The sequence below is a fragment of the Eretmochelys imbricata genome, chromosome 24 (assembly GCF_965152235.1).
Source record: "Eretmochelys imbricata isolate rEreImb1 chromosome 24, rEreImb1.hap1, whole genome shotgun sequence".
NCBI lineage: Eukaryota > Metazoa > Chordata > Testudines > Cheloniidae > Eretmochelys > Eretmochelys imbricata.
The window spans coordinates 18,848,315-18,867,535 of NC_135595.1; the positions used below are offsets into that span (position 1 = coordinate 18,848,315).

Below are 19,221 nucleotides of genomic sequence, written 5' to 3' on the forward strand. Positions count from 1 at the left end.
CCCGCCTTGTGAAGCAAACTCAAGTCCAAATGGGTCCAACAGAATTTTATTCTCTTGGCAGCAGCAGCTCATTTCCAAACCCCACCGAGGTTCAGCCCTGCTCCCAGACAGGGCCCCCTTCCCTTGCCCTCGCCCCCCACAGAGCAGGGAGTCCAGGGCTGGGCTCGCCAGAGACCCAGGGGGCAGAGATGGGGAAAGTCCAGTGAGTGCAAACAGCACTAACCCCGAGCCCCTGGGAGGGGGGCTTCCGCCCTGTTCAGCTGCAGGGTGGGGGAGGGACCTAACCAAACCAAGTGGGGTTCCCCCAGGGCACCCCGCTATTCAAACACAGGGCATGGAGGGTTGAGGTCTCTCTCAAACCTCAATGCAGGCCACTGGCCTGTGTTGGGGGTTCCCTGCTATCAGCACTGCAGGCTCAGGGAAGAGGAGGGGTGTCTTTGCTTCCCAGGGGAGGCCAGGGGGACACCCCCACATGACAGCCAAAGCAGAGGAAGGTGCAGACTCCCTAATGCCAGACTGGGGGTGTCAGAGGAATGGGGGGGCTGGCGGGGGGCAGGGGAAGGGAACCTTAACCACCCCCATTAATGGATGCACAATGCCGCCGAGGACACAGAGGAGGGAGCTCCCAGCTTTCACTTAAAGGTGGGGACCGGAGTGAGACTCAGGGACAGCCACCCCCAAGCCAAAGGGCCTTACGGGTCAATGAGAGGCCATGGCCTATGTGGAGGTGGGAGGGGCTTGTTGTGAGGGGTGTGGCCTTGGAGTAAAGAGGGTGGGGCTAAGTCTCCACATCCTGGATCCCGCACTTCAGGTTTGCCGGGACAGCGATATCTGCAAAGGACAGAAAAAGAGACACAGGTTAGACAGAACGGGACGGGGTCCTGGCCTCCTCTACACCATCCACGGCCCACTACTGGGAATAGAACCCAGGCGTCCTGGCTCCCAGCCCCCCGCCGCTCTAACCCATCAACCCTTCTCCCTCCCAGCCCATGGAGAGAACCCAGGCGTCCTGGCTCCCAGCTTCACCAATTTGTTTGGGTTGAGGAAGGTTCAAGCTGTTCATCAGCTGGACAAAGGCCTCGCAGCTCTGGGTCAGTCGGGGGTTCAGGGTCCTCTCCTCCTCCACTGTGGACACCGTCTGGCCTGCAGGGGGCACCAGGGGGCAGGTGAGAAACAGCACCAGCAGGGGGCGCCCCCACCCCTGCGGGCCCCCCACCCGGCTCCCTGGAGCACAGCGCCCCCTAGTGCCGGGCTGGGGCATCGGGGCCAGCCCTGACTGCCCCACTGAGCCCCGCCCCCTGCAGCACAGCGCCCCCTAGCGCCGCGCTCGGACTCACCCGTGTAGTCGTGGGCGGGGTAGATCAGACAGTCTCCGGGGAGCGTGAAGATTTTCTCGTGCACGGAGCGGTACAGGGTCTCCGGGGAGCCTGGGGGGCGGAGAGAAGTGGGGCCTGGTTACCATGGGGTGAAGGACACAGCCAACCCCCTGGCATGGCACCCCTGACATCCCCCAGTGCCCATGGGAACCCCAGCTCCCTCTTGCCATACCCCTCCAGCATAGCACTCTGCCCGTCCCCCACAGCGCCCCCTCTCTGAACCCCCTGGCACAGCACCCCCACCATCCCCACAGCACCCACTGGCTGAGCCCCAGAGACACACCCTGCCATCCCCTTGGCAACCAGCAGTCATGGTCCTCATCGCTATGGCAACTGCTGGGCATGACCTGGAGATGTCCCCCGTTGCCATGGCAGCCACCATCATATCCCAGGGATGTATCCTCTTGTCCCCACGGTAACCATTCACCAGCCCTCCAAGAAACCCCTCCCCCTGGTAACACATTCCCCCCCACCCACCTCCCTGTCACCCCAGCTCGCCCTCACCCTGCTGGAAGTCGGTGCGGCCGCAGCCCCGGATCAGCAGAGTGTCCCCGGTGAAGGCCATGGTCCTGTCACTGAGCACGTAGGTCAGGCAGCCGTCCGTGTGTCCAGGGGTGGAGCGGGCTTCCAGGGCCTGCAGACAGGGGGAGCCAGCGACATGACCTCTTCATGGGACCCAGGAGTCCTGGCTCCCAGCCCCCTACTCTGACTCCATTCTGCTCTGCTCCCAGAACTACGGAGAGAACCCAGGAATCCTGCCTCACAACCCCCCTGTTCTGACCCCACTCAGCTCCCAGCTCTGGGGAGAAACCCAGGAGTCCCGACTCCCAAGTCCCCCTCCCTCCACACACACATGCTCTAATCACTAGACCCCCCTGCCCTTCCAGAGCCAAGGAGAGAACCCAGGAGTCCGGGCTCCCAGCCCCAGTGCCCAGGTGACTTACGAAGGCCCCGAATTCCAGGGCGTGGCCCTCGCGGAGGAGGATGTCGGCCAAGGCCCCGCTGTCCTGGGAGATCACACTGCGGCAGCCTGGGAACATCGTCTTCAGCAGCCCGGTGCCCGTGATGTGGTCTGCATGGCAGTGGGTGTTGGCTGCGCGGAGCAGAACCAGGGATTTACAGATGGGAACCTGACCCGCTCCCCACCCGCCCCGCCAGCCAGTCCCTGCCCTGGGGCCGGATCGGGGCCGATGCCCTCTAGAGGGACATGGGGCCTTTCCCCATTCTCCACCCCCTGAGCCAGCCAGTCCCTGCCTTGGGGCTGGATCTGAACCGGCGCCCCGTAAAGGGGAACGGCCCTGACCCCATTCCCTTCCACAACAGGACAGTCCCCATCCAGATCCCACGGGAGCTGCTCTCACCTGCGTACAGTAAATTGAGGCCCAGCTCCTTCACCAGCTTCACGTCCCGCTTGGCCGTCTCCAGAACCGGGTCGATCAGAACCGCCTCCTTGGTCTTCAGATCCGCGAGCAGGTAGGTGTAGGTGCAGCTCACGGGCTCAAAGAGCTGTGGAGGGGAGATCCAGTTAGCACCGGCAAGGGAGTGGCGTCTAGTGGTTAGAGCAGGGGGCTGGGAGCCAGGACTCCTGGGTTCTATTCCTTTCCCTCCCCCTCCAGCATGGCATCAGTTGACGGTTGGTAAATCTCTCCCTCCCAGATATAATCACCCCTGACAGCCCAGCAGGAGTTATCGTCTCTTCACACCCAGCAGCTCCGTCTCCCCTGCTCGGCACCGAGCCATGTTATTGGGTTCCCAGCCTGCGCCCTTGGGCCTAAAATCACACCCCCCCCCCCGCCCCGGAGCCCGTACAGGCCTTGTAACCACAGCGCAGCCAGGAGGGAATGATCACGGCACGGCCCCGGGGCTGGCCCCCAGGGACCCAACACCAGTGCACTCTATGCACTTATCTCTACAGAACCCAGGAGTCCTGGCTCCCAGCCCCCCCGCTCTAACCACTAGACCCCACTCCCTTCCCAGAGCCCCACAGAGAAAACCCAAGAGTCTAGGCTCCCATCTCCCACCACCAGCCACCTCTCCCCTCCCAGAGCTGGGGCTAGAACCCGGGAGTCCTGGCTCCCAGCCCCCTCTGCTCTAACCACTAGACCCCACTCCCCTCCCAGAGATGGGGAGAGAACCCAGGAGTCCTGGCTCCCAGCCCCCTCTGCTCTAACCACTCGACCCCACTCCCCTCCCAGAGATGGGGAGAGAACCCAGGAGTCCTGGCTCCCAACCCCCATGCCCGGAGCTCACCTGCCGGAAGAGCAGCCCCTGGCCCTGGGCACGGCAGGTACAATGCGGTCTCAGGGTCATGGCCGGAGCGTGCTGGTGGCTGGAGCCTTGGGTGATGCGCTGGTGCCAGGCTGGGGGGGGGTGAGTCCTTTAAATGCCAGACGGTGGGGGCGGAAGGGAAGGAAGGGGGCGGAGGCAGAGGCGGGGAGGACAGGGCAGGCTGGAGATCTAAAAGCGGTTGGAGCTGGGGGGTGGGGCTGGGAGCCAGGACTCCTGGGTTCTATTCCTTTCCCTCCACCATGGCATCAGTTGCCGGTTGGTAAATCTCTCCCTCCCAGAGAGAATCACCCCCCAGCAGGAGTTCCCGTCTCTTCACACCAGCGGCTCCGGTTCCCCAGCCATGTTATTGCCACGGCATGTCCCCAGCCTGCTCCCAGGGGCCCAAAATCACACCCCCCCCCCCGGCCCCGGAGCCAGCACAGGCCTGGTAACCGCGGCGCAGCCAGGAGGGAATGATCATGTCACGGCCCCGGGACTGGCCCCAGGGACCCCACAGACAACGGGATTGAACGGTGTGCGCTCATCTCTAGAGAACCCAGGAGTCCTGGCTCCCAACCAGTCTAACCAGGCCTTTGCCCTTGCGGTGTAGTTACACTGAACTCTGCCCTTTCAGCCCTTTTGGGCGGTGACAGTCGTGGCAGGCAGGATTCTCCCTCACCTGCCTTCTCAGGGACCCCCTGCCCCCCAACGGAGTCCCCCCTTCTCGCTATGGAAGCCCTGGTCACCAGCCGGCCAGGGGCCTCCTCCAGATCTCTAGGCTCCCCTGCTTCCAACCCTGCGGTTTCTGCTTTTCAGGAAGCAGCTGAGCTGTTTGTAGAGTGGCTGGGGAGAGGTAATGGGTTGGGGAAGGGGGAGCCCGGACACCTGAGTTCTCTCCCCGGCTCTGGGAAGGGAAGGGAAGGGAAGGGAAGGGCAGGGGAGGGAAGGGGTCTCGTGGGTTAGAGGAGGTGGGCCGGAGCCAGGATTCCTGGGTTCTCTCTCCAGTTCTGCCAGGTCCTTTCCCCTCTTTTTTTTTCCTTTTCTTTTCCCCCTCTTTGTGTCTCTGTTTCCCTGCCTTGCAGCAGGCTGATCGTTCCGAGCCAGGGCGTGGGTTGGCTCCCACCTCCGGGGGGCCAGTTAATTTTAGGGTGACCAAACAGCAAGTGTGAAAAATCAGGATGGGGTGGGGGGTGATAGGAGCCTAGAAAAAGACCCCAAAATCGGGACTGTCCCTGTCAAACTGGGACACCTGGTCACCCTAGTTAATTTCAATGGAGTTGGATGTTCAGGGAGACACACAGCGGGGTGGGGGATCCACGCAGAGCCACAAACAATCCCCCCCCCCGGCCCCCAAGCCACCCCTGCCACCCACTCCAGGCACCTGCCCTCCTGGGAGCCTTTCCCCGGGCACAGGGCCCTTCTCCTCAAGGGGGTGCCGACTCCAATCCTGTGCCAGGTGGGCAACTGGCTATCTCAGGGGAGGCTGGGGGGGGAGAAATCAGACCCTCATAGACATGTCAGCCTGGAAGGGACCTCGCTCGGCCATCCAGTCCAGTCCCCTGCACCGAGGCAGGGCTACGTATTACCCAGCCCACCCCGGCCGGTGTCTGTCCCACCTATTCTGCAAAACCTCCAGTGATGGAGATCTCACCACCTCCCTGGGCAATTTACCCCAGAGCTTAACCCCCCGGCAGGTAGGAACGTTTTCCTAATGTCCAACCTAAACCAGCCTCGCTGCCGTGTAAGCCCACTGCTCCTTGTCCTGGCCTCAGTGCACAAGAACAATCTGCCACCCTCCTCTTAACTTTTTAGGTACTTAAAGATTGTTATCCTGTCGTCCCCCCGCCCCCGCCTTCTCTTCTCCCGACTAATTTCAATCTGCCCTCGTAGGCCATGCGTTCCAGACCGTTCATCGTTTTTATTGCTCGTCCCTGGACTCGCTCCAATTTGCCCACATCTTTCCTCGCGTGTGGTGCCCAGAACTGGACGCGAGACTCCAGGTGAGACGTCATCAGGGCTGAGCAGAGCTGAAGAATCACTTCTCGTGTCTTGCTTACAACACTCCTGATGAGACATCCCAGAAGGACGGCCTCTGGTTTTGCCACATCATTGCACTGTTGACTCACATTTAGCTTGTGATCCACTCTGACCCCCAGATCCCTTTCCACAGGACTCCTTCCTAGGCGCTCATTTCCCATTCTGTGTGCGTGCAACCTTCCGAAGTGGAGCACTTTGCATTTGTCCTTATTGACTGTCATCCTGTTTACTTCAGACCATTTCTCCAGTTTGTCCAGATCATTTTGAATCTTAATCCTGTCCTCCAGCGCGCTAGTGTGACAAAGTGGGGGATTTTCTTAGTGTTTTGCATGAACACTGTGTGTGCCTCAGTTTCCCTGTGTGCTGTGTGTGTAACGAGGGGGTGGGAGGGGGTTTGTTGTTGCAGTGGACCAGGTGTGACCTCGCCTAGCAGCCGGGACCCCAGACACCGGTCTGGAGATTGGGAGCCAGCCGGGTCCAGCCGGGGGCGAACAAAGGACCGCAGAGAGGGGCCCAGGCTGCCTGTTTACCTGGCATGGAAGACAAAGGGCAGAGGAGGGGCTGGGGGGGGAGGGGATTTAGGGGGCTCGGCTGGAAGGAGGGGCTGGGCTGGGGACAGGGAGCAGCCGGAGCCCATGGGGACGGGGACAGAGCCAGTTGGATGGTGCTGAGACTGGCCAGGCCCGAGGGCCCCGAGAACTGCCCGGGCTGGGTCCAGACATTCAATAAACCTCCTGTTTTATGCTGGCAGAGAGTCCCTGCAGCTAGAGATCGGGGGGCGCTGCTCCCTCTGGGGGTGGGGGTCCCGGGGGCCCAGAGCGAGGGGACTCCCTGAGGGGGCCCACGGCAGAGCCAGGCTGCTGGAGGCTCAGACATGCGTTTCCAGGAGGCACTGGAGCCCATTAACCCCCATGAGAGATTGTGACCCCCAAGAAGGGCTGTCACACTGGGGGGTTCGTCCCAGGGGCTGTACGGAGCTGAGAGAGCCCGGGGCCTGGGAGACTGTGACAGCTTGCAACCCCTCCCAGCCTGGTGTTGTCCTCAGACTTTATAAGTGCGTTCTCTATGTCATTATCCAAAACACTGAACAGAACCGGACCCAGGACAGATCCCTCCAGGACCCCACTCGAGGGGTCCTTCCAGCTTGACTGCGAACCGCTCACACCTGCTCCCTGGGAGCGGTTTTCCAACCAGATGTGCACCCACCTTCGAGTAGGTTGGTCTAGGCTGGATTTCTCTGGTTTGTTTATGAGGAGGTCATGTGAGACTGTATCAAAAGCCTTACTTAAGTCAAGATAGACCACGTCTACTGCTTCCCCCCGATCCACCAGGCTTGTTACCCTGTCGAAGAAGGATCTGAGGTTGGTTTGACACGATTTGTTCTTGACAAATCCATGCCGAGTGTTACTTATCGCCTGATTATCTTCTCGGTGCACACAAATGGATTGTATGATTATTTGCTCCATTATCTTTCTGCGCACCCGAAGTGAAACCGACTGGTCTGGAATTCCCTGGTTGTCCTTATTCCCCTTTTTGTAGCTAGGTACAATATTTGCCCTTTTCCAGTCTTCTGGGATCTCTCCCGTCCTCCAGGAGCTCTCACAGAGAATCGCTACAGGGTTCAGAGTGGTGGCGGGTGTTCGTCTGTATCAGCAGAAAGAACGAGAAGTCCTTGTGGCACCTTAGAGACTAACCAATTTATTGGAGCATAAGCTTTTGTGGGCTAAAGCCCACTTCATCGGATACATGCAGTGGAAAATACAGTAGGAAGATTGATATACACAGAGAACATGAAACAATGGGGGTTGCCACACTAACTCTTAATGAGACCAATCGATTAAGGGGGGCTATTATCAGCAGGAGAAAAAAAACTTTTGTAGTGATTATCAGTATGGCTCATTTCAAACAGTTGACAAGAAGGTGTGAGAAACAGTAGGGGGAAATTAGCCTGGGGAAATAGTTTTTACTTTGTGTAATGACCCATCCACTCCCAGTCTCTATTCAAGCCTAATTTAATGGTGTCCAGTTTGCAGATTAATTCCAGTTCTGCTGTTTCTCATTGGAGTCTGTTTTTGAAGTTTTTTTGTTGAATAATTGCAACTTTTAGGTCTGTAATCGAGTGACCAGAGAGATTGAAGTGTTCTCCGACTGCTTTTTGAATGTTATAATTCTTGACGTCTGATTTGTGTCCATTTATTCTTTTGCGTAGAGACTGTCCAGTTTGACCAATGTACGTGGCAGAGGGGCACTGCTGGCACATGATGGCATCTATCACATTGGCAGATGTGCAGGTGAACGAGCCTCTGATCGTGTGGCTGATGTGATTTGGCCCTGTGATGGTGTCCCCTGAATAGATATGTGGACATAGTTGGCAACGGGCTTTGTTGCAAGGATAGGTTCCTGGGTTAGTGGTTCTGTTGTGTGGTGTGCGGTTGCTGGTGAGTATTTGCTTCAGGCTGGGGGGCTGTATGTAGGCAAGGACTGGCCTGTCTCCCAAGATCTGTGAGAGTGATGGGTCGTCCTTCAGGATAGGTTGTAGATCCTTGATGCGTTGGAGGGGTTTTAGTTGGGGGGCTGAAGGTGACGGCTAGTGGCGTTCTGTTATTTTCTTTGTTGGGCCTGTCCTGTAGTAGGTGACTTCTGGGAACTCTTCTGGCTCTATCAATCTGTTTCTTCACTTCCGCAGGTGGGTACTGTAGTTGTAAGAATGCTTGATAGAGATCTTGTAGGTGTTTGTCTCTGTCTGAGGGGTTGGAGCAAATGCGGTTGTATCGCAGAGCTTGGCTGTAGACGATGGATCGTGGGGTGTGGTCAGGGTGAAAGCTGGAGGCATGCAGGTAGGAATAGCGGTCAGTAGGTTTCCGGTATAGGGTGGTGTTTATGTGACCATTGTTTATTAGCACTGTAGTGTCCAGGAAGTGGATCTCTTGTGTGGACTGGACCAGGCTGAGGTTGATGGTGGGATGGAAATTGTTGAAATCATGGTGGAATTCCTCAAGGGCTTCTTTTCCATGGGTCCAGATGATGAAGATGTCATCAATATAGCGCAAGTAGAGTAGGGGCGTTAGGGGACGAGAGCTGAGGAAGCGTTGTTCTAAGTCAGTCATAAAAATGTTGGCATATTGTGGGGCCCTGCGGGTACCCATAGCAGTGCCGCTGATCTGAAGGTATACATTGTCCCCAAATGAGAAATAGTTATGGGTGAGGACAAAGTCACAAAGTTCAGCCACCAGGTTTGCCGTGACATTATCGGGGATAGTGTTCCTGACGGCTTGTAGTCCATCTTTGTGTGGAATGTCGGTGTAGAGGGCTTCTACATCCATAGTGGCCAGGATGGTGTTTTCTGGAAGATCACCAAGATCGCTAGTGGCTCAGAGATCTCGCCAGCCAGTTCCTTATGTATCCGAGGTCAGATTTCGTCAGGCCCTGCCGACTTGAAGACATGGAACTTATCTAAGTAATTCTTAACTCGCTCTTTCCCTCTTGTAGCCTCAGATCCTGCCCCATGTCTGCTGACGTTCACTATGGTAGTCGGCTGATGAAAACGGAAACAAAAAAAGCATTTTACATTTCAGCCATTGCTTCGTTTTCTGTTACTGGCTTTCCATTCTCACTGAGTAACAGACCTGTCCCATCCTTGGTCTTCCTCTTGCTTTTCACGTATTCACAGAATGTTTTCTTGTTGCCCTTGCTGTCCCTAGCTGGTTTAATCTCGTTTTGTGCCTTGGCCTTTCTCATTTTGTCCCGACATGTGTCGTGTGTTTATGTTCACCCTTCGCAATCTGACCTAATTTACACTTTTTGCAGGATTCTTTTCTGTGGTTCAGCTCATTGACGATCCCCTGGTAAGCCAGAGTGGTCTTTTGCCATCCTTCCTACACAGCAGGGTAGTTTGCTCTTGTGCCCTTAATAACGTCTCTTTAAAAACTGCCCTGAACTCTGTGGCCCTCAGACTTGCTTCCCATGGGATCTCACCACCAATTCGCTGAGTTCACTGAAGTCGGCCTTCTCCAAGTCCATTGTCTGATCTCTGCTGTTTTCCCTCCTCCCGTTCCTTAGCAGCGTGAGCTCTGTCATTTCCTGACCCCTTTCACCCAGGCTGCTGTCCACCTGCAGATTCTCAACCAGTTCCTCCCTGTGGGTCAGAACCAAATCCAGAACCGCCTCCCCCTCGCTGCTTTCCCCAAAGCTGTCTCCAATGCATTCCAAGATCTGTGCCCAGCTGTGTTATTTTCCCAGCCATTCTCTGGGTGGTTGAAACCCTCCGTCGCCACCACGGCCTGGGCTTTGCATGATTCTGTGAGTTGTTTAAAAAAGCCTCACCCACCTCTTCTTCCTGGTTAGCTGGTCTGTCGCCGACCCTCCCATGGCGCTCCCCCCCCCCCCGGGTTGTTACCCCTTTTATCCCGACCCGGAGACTTTCAACAAGTCCGTCTCCTATTCCCATCCCAGCCTCCGAGCAGGTGCAGACATCTTTGCTATATCAGGCAACCCCTTCTCCCTTTGTTCCTGCCCGCCCGGAGCAAGCCGTGCCCTTCTGTACCGATATTGCAGTCACGGGAGTTAACCTGCCAAGTCATTGTGATGCACCGTGTGTCGTAACTGGGATTCTTCACGGGGATCTCTAGCCCTTCCTGTTGACTCCCCATACTTCGTGCATTAGCACACAGGCATCTAGGATTTCATTAGATTTGCCCTTTAGTGTCTCCTCTGCCCCTGCCCACGTTCCCCCCAGATTCCCACCCTTCACCCAGGTTCTGCCGCCTTGGCTGGCATCATATAACCTCAACCCAACACACCTGTGGCGTGGGCCTGGTATAAACATGGAGCGGGTGGGTGGGAACTGGAGAATCGGCCACACCCCGGATTTCACAGGTCACCTGGCTGAAAGCAGGGGGGCCTGGGAGCCAGAACTTCTGGGTTCGCTCCTCAGTTCGGCGAGGGGAGGGGAGTCTAGTGGTTAGAGCAGGCGGGGTTGGGAGCCCGGACTCCTGTGATCTATCCCTGGCTCTGGGAGGAGAGTGATGTCAAGTGGTTAGAGCAGGGGCCAGCTGGGAGCCAGGACTCCTGGGTTCTCTCACAGTTCTGGGAGGGGAAAGGAATCTAGTGGTTAGAGCAAGGGGGCTCTAGGACCCAGGGCTACTGGGTTCTATCCCCAGCTGTCCTGCACAGATTTCACCTCTTTCTGCCTCAGTTTCCCTCACTGTATAATAGCATTGAGTTTGCTTGACTCAGTTTCCCCAGGGAAGGAAAGGTTTGTCAGGGTCCACTAATTAACCTGTGTTAGTTGCTTTAAGATCCAGGGCTGGAAGCAACAGCAGAGAATGCTGCTGGGGCAGCTCGGCAAGATGGTGCCAGGCTCCCTGCTCTGGGGGGAATTCTGCACCAAAAAACCAAAAAGTTCTGTGCACAACATTTAAAAACCCTGTGCATTTTCTTAGAATTGTAGAATATCAGAGTTGGAAGGGAGGTCTCCTAGTCCAACCCCCTGCTCAATGCAGGACCAATCCCCAATTTTTGCCCCCTATCCCTAAAGGGCCCCCTGAAGGATTGAACTCACAACCCTGGGTTTAGCAGGCAATGCTCAAACCACTGAGCTATCCCACCCCCAAAATCCCATATCATCCCCTCACTTTCAACTACTTTGGTAATTTATTGCAAAATCCCTGTCAGCGAGTCTGTCTGTAACGAGACAGACAACCCCCCAGGAGCAGAGAGAGACAGAAACCCCTGTGCCCACGTGGATCCTTGCTGCAGGCTCAGGGTGCAGGTTACCCGGAAACACGGGAGCTGGGGGTAAGGCAGAGAGAGCTGATGGCACAGAGAACGCATTAGCATAGTGGGATCTGTCCCAGTCTCTTCCCAGGCAGAGGTGAGGGGGCTCCCTGCTTCTCAGTGGGCAAACACACCCCAAGACCCACATAGCTACTCCTAGCCCCCCCACGCTTCCTCAGCTTCCCCTCCCTCATCAGGATCCTTGTCCCATGGACCGTTCCCCCTCAGCCCTGTGCCCTCATCTCTCCCTTCCCCTGGAGATTGACTCCTCTTTCCCATCCCACAGCCCCCGACCCCCAGGCTCCAAAAAACCCCGTTCTACCACTGGGGAGCTCTCCTCCCCCATTCCACTGGGGTCCCTCTGCTTCCCCCTCACACCCCAACTGACCCCTTACTTGCCTGGCCCACTCCCAAGTCCCTAGCACTGGGAGCCGCAGCTGGAGAACCCCGCTCCTGGAGAAGCTGTGCAGCCTGAAAATCAGGGGGCAGGTGCCCCCCCCATGGCACCCCTGGCCAAGGCTCCCCATGGTTTCCCCACAGCTGCTTGCGTCAGCCCCACGCCTCTGCAGGGCGGGCGCGGCGACGTGGACAAGGGGCACACACCGGGGCTGCCTGCCAGTGGGGAGCGCGGGCCCCTGGCTGCACGGAGGTGGCGGGGGGGGGGGGAGGTGGCAGCCCCCCCGCCCCCTGACACAGACTCAGCCGTGCACCCGCCACGGCAGAAGGGCCTGCTTTTCTGCAGCGGGCAGGCCGCGAGAGCGAGCGAGAGGGACAGTCTGGCACGCCCAGCCCCAGCGGTGATTTACACCCCTCCCGGCTGCTCCCAGCGCGCCCGCTCGAGACCACGGCCGGGGAAGGGCGCGTGGCCCCCAGCGGAATCTCGTATTCTGCAGGGAAACACAGAAAAGCTGGGGGGGACCCAAATTCTGCACATGGCCAGTGGTGCCCAGTTGCCCCAGGAGTGTCTCGCAGCGGCTGGCTAGCTAAGGTGTCCAACCCCCCATATTTACCCGGACCCTCCTCTTGGTAGCCGAAAAGGGAGCCCCTTTTATAGCCCTGGTCCCTTCCCTGCATGCCTTGCTGCCCAGCTTACAACACCCATCGACCCTGGGGACTACATCTCCCACACTTCCTTTCTTTCAGGGCTGCAGCCTTAAAGGGGCAGCACCCCTTATTGAAGGGGGTGTCTGGGGTGGCTCCATCCCAACCCTGTGGAGTTCGCTGCGGAGAAAGACCTTCCCCCTCCAGCTGGGATGGAGCCCCACCAGCGTTGCGCCTGGCTCTGAGGTGGTGTCCAGCTGGCAGGGGTCAGGGTGGGTGGGAACAGACCGAGGGATGGGGGGTTCCCTTTTTTAAGCAGTGGGGGTTGTGGCCGGGGTTTACCCCTCCCTAGAGAGGAAGGAAGGGAAAAGGAAAGAACTAGCAGGATGGGAGGAAGGAAGGAATGGGGGGGGGTGGCGAGTTCAGCTCTCAGGGGTGGGGGGGGAAGCCGATTCTCCTTCCCTCTTGCCCTTTCTCTGGGCCAAGGCCACGTGCAGGCTCCTGCAGCTATTCCTGGGGCGGGAGGTGAGGGGGTCTGGGCCCCCTGGGGTCTATGGGGGAGAGCAAACCCCGGGAACAGGCCTGGGAAAGTGAGGGAGCAGCACCCTCTGGTGGACAACTGCAGTAACACACTGGCCCCATGGGCCCATCTCACCCAGCATCCCGCCTTGGGAAGCAAACGCGATTCCGATGGGTCCAGCACAACTTTATTCTCTTAGCAGTGGTTCATTTCCAACCCCCTCCCTCCCCAAACTGAGCCCCATTCATAAAGAGGGCCCCCCCCCTTCCAGCCCAGAGTGGGGAACACCCGCTCCCAGCTCTAGGCCCACGGGTGCCGACGCCCCACAGAGCAGAGGCAGTCCAGCTGGTGCAAACAGCAAGTGGAGGGAGCCCTGCAGTGTGGGTGGGACCCCCCCAGTTCAGGCACAGGGTGGGAAGCAGGGCCTGACAGAACTGAGCAGGGTCCGCCCAGGCACCCCCTTATTCAAATGCAGAATATGGGGGCCTGGGGCCTCTCTCAGACCCCAATGCTGGCTGCAGGGGTTCCCTGCTGTCTGCACACCAGGCTCAGGGAAGGGGGGGGGGCTTTGCTCCGCAGGGGAGGCTAGCGGGAAGCTCCCACCCCACAGTGAATGCAGGGGAAGGTGCAAACTCCCTAATGCCAGACTGGGTGGGGAGGGGAGGGGAGGGGAGGGGAGGGGGGTCAGGAAGCTGCCATGGTTGAAGATCATTAACCCCCTCCCCAGTCAAGGGATGCACCCTCCCACTCAGGACCCCAAACAGGGAGCCCCCAGATTTCGCTTAAGGGAGGGACCAGAGTGAGAGTCAGGGACAGCCAGCCCCAGGCCAAAGGACCTGCCATCATCATAAGGGTCAATGAGAGGCTGTGCCCTATGATGAGGTGGGTGGGGCTTAATACAAGGGGGCGTGGCATTAGAGAAAGAGGGCTGGGCTAAGTCGCTGCATCCTGTATCCCACACTTGAGGTTCGCTGGGACAGCAAAATCTGCAGAGGATGAAAAAACAGACACATTAGCCAGAGCGATAGGGGCCCTGGCCTCATCTACGCCCCCTGCCAGCCCTCAACTGGGATAACTCCACCCCCCGCTTTAACCACTAGACCCCCCACTCCCCTCCCAGCCCCGTGGAGAACCCAGGCGTCCTGCCTCCCAGCCCCCCGCTGCTCTAACCCACCAACCCTTCTCCTTCCCAGCCCATGGAGAGAACCCAGGCGTCCTGGCTCCCAGCTTCACCAATTTGTTGGGGTTGAGGAAGGTTCAAGCTGTTCATCAGCTGGACAAAGGCCTCGCAGCTCTGGGTCAGTCGGGGGTTCAGGGTCCTCTCCTCCTCCACCGTGGACACCGTCTGGCCTGCAGGGGGCGCCAGGGGGCAGGTGAGAAACAGCACCAGCAGGGGGCGCCCCCACCCCTGCGGGCCCCCCACCCGGCTCCCTGGAGTACAGCGCCCCCTAGTGCCGGGCTGGGGCATCGGGGCCAGCCCTGACTGCCCCACTGAGCCCCGCCCCCTGCAGCACAGCGCCCCCTAGCGCCGCGCTCGGACTCACCTGTGTAGTCGTGGGCGGGGTAGATCAGACAGTCTCCGGGGAGCGTGAAGATTTTCTCGTGCACGGAGCGGTACAGGGTCTCCGGGGAGCCTGGGGGGCGGAGAGAAGTGGGGCCTGGTTACCATGGGGTGAGGGACACAGCCAACCCCTGGCATGGCACCCCAGCCACCCCTGACACTACCTGGCCAAAGCTCCCTGGCATGGCACCCCCATCATCGCCCCAGCACCCACTGCCATCACCTTGGCAACCAGCAGCCATGTTCCCCAGGGCTATGGCGACTAGGAGGTGAACCCAGAGATGCTCCCTCCATCTCCATGGCAACTACCAATCATGTTCAAGAGATAACGCACCCCCCCCCCCCCACCCCTCACCATGGCACCAGCAGGTCATGCCCAGCGGTTGTCACCATAGCCATGGCGGTCACCATCATATCAAAGGGATGCACCGTCTTGTCCCCACGGTAACCATTCACCAGCCCTCCAAGAACCCCCCCCATCACCCCAGCTCGCAGCTCACCCTGCTGGAAGTCGGTGCGGCCGCAGCCCCGGATCAGCAGAGTGTCCCCGGTGAAGGCCATGGTCCTGTCACTGAGCACGTAGGTCAGGCAGCCGTCCGTGTGTCCGGGGGTGGAGCGGGTTTCCAGGGCCTGCAGACAGGGGGAGCCAGCAACATGACCTCTTCATGGGACCCAGGAGTCCTGGCTCCCAGCCCCCTACTCTGACTCCATTCTGCTCTGCTCCCAGAACTACGGAGAGAACCCAGGAATCCTGCCTCACAACCCCCCTGTTCTGACCCCACTCAGCTCCCAGCTCTGGGGAGAAACCCAGGAGTCCCGACTCCCAAGTCCCCCTCCCTCCACACACACATGCTCTAATCACTAGACCCCCCTGCCCTTCCAGAGCCAAGGAGAGAACCCAGGAGTCCTGGCTCCCAGACTGCTACTCTGACTCCACTCTGCTCCCAGAGCTGGGGAGAGAACCCAGGAGTCCTGGCTCCCAACTCCCCCTCCCTCCACACACACACGCTCTAATCACTAGACCCCCCGCCCTTCCAGAGCCGAGGAGAGAACCCAGGAGTCCGGGCTCCCAGCCCCAGTGCCCAGGTGACTTACGAAGGCCCCGAATTCCAGGGCGTGGCCCTCGCGGAGGAGGATGTCGGCCAAGGCCCCGCTGTCCTGGGAGATCACACTGCGGCAGCCTGGGAGCATCGTCTTCAGCAGCCCGGTGCCCGTGATGTGGTCTGCATGGCAGTGGGTGTTGGCTGCGCGGAGCAGAACCAGGGATTTACAGATGGGAACCTGACCCGCTCCCCACCCGCCCCGCCAGCCAGTCCCTGCCCTGGGGCCGGATCGGGGCCGATGCCCCCGAGAGGGGACAGGCCCCGTGCCCCATTCTCCACCCCCTGAGCCAGCCGGTCCCTGCCCTGGGGCCGGATCAGGGCCGGTGCCCCCGAGAGGGGAAAGGCCCTGTGTCCCATTCTCCATCTGCCTTCCAGGGCTGCTCTCACCTGCGTACAGTAAGTTGAGGCCCAGCTCCCCCACCAGCTCCGCGTCCCGCTTGGCCGTCTCCAGAACCGGGTCGATCAGAACCGCCTCCTTGGTCTTCAGATCCGCGAGCAGGTAGGTGTAGGTGCAGCTCACGGGCTCAAAGAGCTGTGGAGGGGAGATCCAGTTAGCACCGGCAGGAGAGTGGGGTCTAGTGGTTAGAGCAGGGGGCTGGAGCCGGGACTCCTGGGTTCTACCCATGGTTCTGGTGCTGTCCCTCCTGCCCCATCAGTCATTCCCAGCTCCAGGCTCCCTTTACCCTGGGAGCGGGACAGGAAGTCAGGAGCCCCGCAAGCAGGGCAGGGAAGTTACAGCACCAAGGATCTGATCAGACCAGCAATAAGGAGGGCTGGGATTTCCTGACTGCCAGAGCGCGTTCTTCTGGGGAGAGAACCCAGGAGTTCCAGCTCCCAGCCCTGCCCCCCTGCTCTGATCACCAGCCCCCACTCCCTTCCCAGAGCTAGGGAGAGAACCCAGGCATCCTGGCTCGCAGACCCGCCCCCGCTCTAACTATCAGACCCCACTCCCTTCCCAGAGCTGTGGAGAGAACCCAGGAGTCCTGGCTCCCAGCTCAAACCACCAGCCCCCACTCCCCTCCCAGTGCCAGGGAGGGAACCCAGGAGTCCTGGCTCGCAGACCCGCCCCCGCTCTAACTACCAGACCCCACTCCCTTCCCAGAGCTGTGGGGAGAACCCAGGAGTCCTGGCTCCCTGCTCTAACCACCAGCCCGCACTCCCCTCCCAGTGCCAGGGAGGGAACCCAGGCGTCCTGGCTCGCAGCCCCCAGGCCCGGCCCGGGGCTCACCTGCCGGAAGAGCAGCCCCTGGCGCTGGGCGCGGCGGGTGCAGTAGGGTCTCAGGGCCAGGGCGCGCCGGGCAGCGGCCGCTGCAGGGCGGCTCCGGGACAGCCACATGGCCGGGGCAGCGGGCGCTACGCTGGTGCCAGCTGCGGGGACGGACCCTTTAAATGCCAGGGGTTGGGGAGGACGGGAGGGGGCGGGGACAGGGAGCCTGGAGCCCTTAAAGGGCCAGCTGCACCGGGGGGGGGGGGGGGGGAGGGAAGCTGGGTCCGTGGACATAGAGATGCCCCTAACACACGAGGGAAGGGTAACACACACACACGGGAAGGAGAACACAAACAGATACACACACTAGGGAAGGGTAACACACACACACGGGAAGGAGAACACAAACAGATTCACACACTAGGGAAGGGTAACACACACACACGGGAAGGAGAACACAAACAGATACACACACTAGGGAAGGGTAACACACACACACGGGAAGGAGAACACAAACAGATTCACACACTAGGGAAGGGTAACACACACACACGGGAAGGAGAACACAGATTCACACACTAGGGAAGGGTAACACAAACAGATACACACACACTAGGGGAGAGTAACACCCACACACAGAGACACGTGCGCAGAGACATGGAGTGCCACACAAGTACACACAGGGATATAATTACACACAGGGTTCCAGATACACACACAAGTCCCTCTCATAGACACACACTCTCCCTGGAATACAATTATACACACAGCGGCCCTGGCACGTGCGTGCACACACAGAGATACAATTCAACACACCCTGGGTTACACACATATCCAGAGTCCCCCTCTCTGTCTCACAATGTACACAGGGTTACACTTACACACACACACGCAGCCACACTGGGCTACAGTCCCGCTGGCATACCCCAGGTGCACCGAGAACAAGACACAAGCACTCACAGGTCAGCCTCTTTGGAAACACACACCCACACACAGTAAAGATTTACCCCTGCAACCTGTTAATTGCACTGCTTTGTTGCTGTAGGGTCGTCCAAGGACAATTAGCAAACACATGGAAGAGGGTACAACACTGGGCCCACAGCTACAGATCGAGTCCCCTTTAAATATGCAAATGAAGGTCGCAATCCCTATCCTGATTGGTCCATTCTGCAGGACAGCTCCCGGGCTGGTAGTTTCATTTCCTGTTCATCTTATTAACCCTACAAATGCCAGATATAGGGGAGGCCGCATCACCTAGCGGAAAGGGGTGGGGTGGGGTATGGAGCCAGGACTCCTGGGCTCTCTCCCCAGGGCTCTGTTAAGGCAGAGGGGTGGAAGGGGCGAGAGCCAGGGGCAGGGCTGGGAGCCAGGACTCCTGGGTTCTCTCCTGGGCTCTTGGGAAGGCAGTGAGACCTAGTGTTTAGAGCAGGGTGGGGCTGGGAGCCAGGACTCCTGGGTTCTCTCCCCAGCTCGGGGAGGGGAGTGGGGTCTAGTGGTTAGAGCAGGGTGGGGGGCAGTGGGCAAGGACCAGGGGACTTTAACTGTCCCTGAAGATTCTTGTCCAGCTGGTCTCTGCCCTTTGCCAAAGAAGCAGCTGAGATTAACCCTTCACCTGCCAGCCCTTTCCTCCAGGACAGGCGCCCGCAGCCCACCTGGCAGAGGGTTAGAAACCCACGAAGCAGCTCAGCGCCGGGGGTCGGGATAGGGATAGGGGGAGGGGGGGAGAAGTGACGTCATTGTTTATTGTCTTGGCTATATGGACTTCGTTCCCAGGGCACAAGTCAGGACTCCAAGCCCGGCCCCTGGCTCTAAGTACTGGGTGTGAGCTCCAGTCGTTAAAAGGGTGTGGCAGGCCTGCCAGCCAGGACTCCTGGGTTCTCTCCCCGGCTCTGGGCGGGGAGTGGGATCTCATGGTCAGAGCAGGGGGCCTGGGAGCCAGGACTCCTGGGTTCTCTAGAGATGAGTGCATTCTGTGCAGACCCGTTGCCTGTTGGGTTCCCAGGGGGCATGAGGCAATCATTCCCTCCTGGCTACTAGGCCTGTGTGGGCTCTGGCAGGGGAATGATTTGGGGCCCCCGGGAGCAGGCTGGGAACCTGCTGTGGCAATAACATGGCTGGGTGCAGGGCTGAGGAGCCCGAGCCGCTGGGTGTGATGAGACGGTAACTCCTGCTGGGGGCTGATTATATCTGGGAGGGAGAAATTTGCCAGCTGGCAACCGATGCCATGATGGAGGGGGGAGGGAAAGGAACAACGCCCAGGAGTCCTGGCTCCCAGCCCCCTGCTCTAACTACTAGACCCCACTCCCCTCCCTGAGCTGGGGAGAGAACCCGGG

At 59.2% G+C, this 19,221-nt stretch overlaps 2 protein-coding genes across 3 annotated transcripts; both read right to left on the reverse strand.

Moving 5' to 3' along the window:
• Positions 1-26: 26 nt before the first annotated feature.
• ETHE1 (ETHE1 persulfide dioxygenase) lies at positions 27-3,781 on the reverse strand. Its single transcript, XM_077841158.1, has 7 exons — positions 3,627-3,781; positions 2,738-2,882; positions 2,321-2,469; positions 1,881-2,010; positions 1,338-1,427; positions 1,027-1,143; positions 27-831 (listed from the first exon to the last, which is right to left on the reverse strand). Exons 1-7 carry the CDS (start codon positions 3,684-3,686, stop codon positions 779-781), a joined length of 744 nt encoding a protein of 247 aa, XP_077697284.1. The 5' UTR covers positions 3,687-3,781; the 3' UTR covers positions 27-778.
• Positions 3,782-13,218: 9,437 nt separating this feature from the next.
• LOC144279584 (persulfide dioxygenase ETHE1, mitochondrial-like) lies at positions 13,219-17,924 on the reverse strand. 2 transcript variants are annotated; one of them, XM_077841156.1, is made up of 7 exons: positions 16,910-17,070; positions 16,069-16,213; positions 15,674-15,822; positions 15,079-15,208; positions 14,562-14,651; positions 14,251-14,367; positions 13,219-14,003 (listed from the first exon to the last, which is right to left on the reverse strand). In XM_077841156.1, the coding sequence occupies exons 1-7, from the start codon at positions 17,015-17,017 to the stop codon at positions 13,951-13,953; spliced, it is 792 nt and encodes a 263-aa protein (XP_077697282.1). In that variant the 5' UTR covers positions 17,018-17,070; the 3' UTR covers positions 13,219-13,950. The 2 variants fall into 2 exon arrangements, with proteins under 2 accessions (XP_077697282.1, XP_077697283.1); XM_077841157.1 differs by lacking the exon at positions 16,910-17,070 and adding an exon at positions 17,905-17,924 and having other exon boundaries at positions 13,220-14,003.
• Between the last annotated feature and the right edge of the window lie 1,297 nt (positions 17,925-19,221).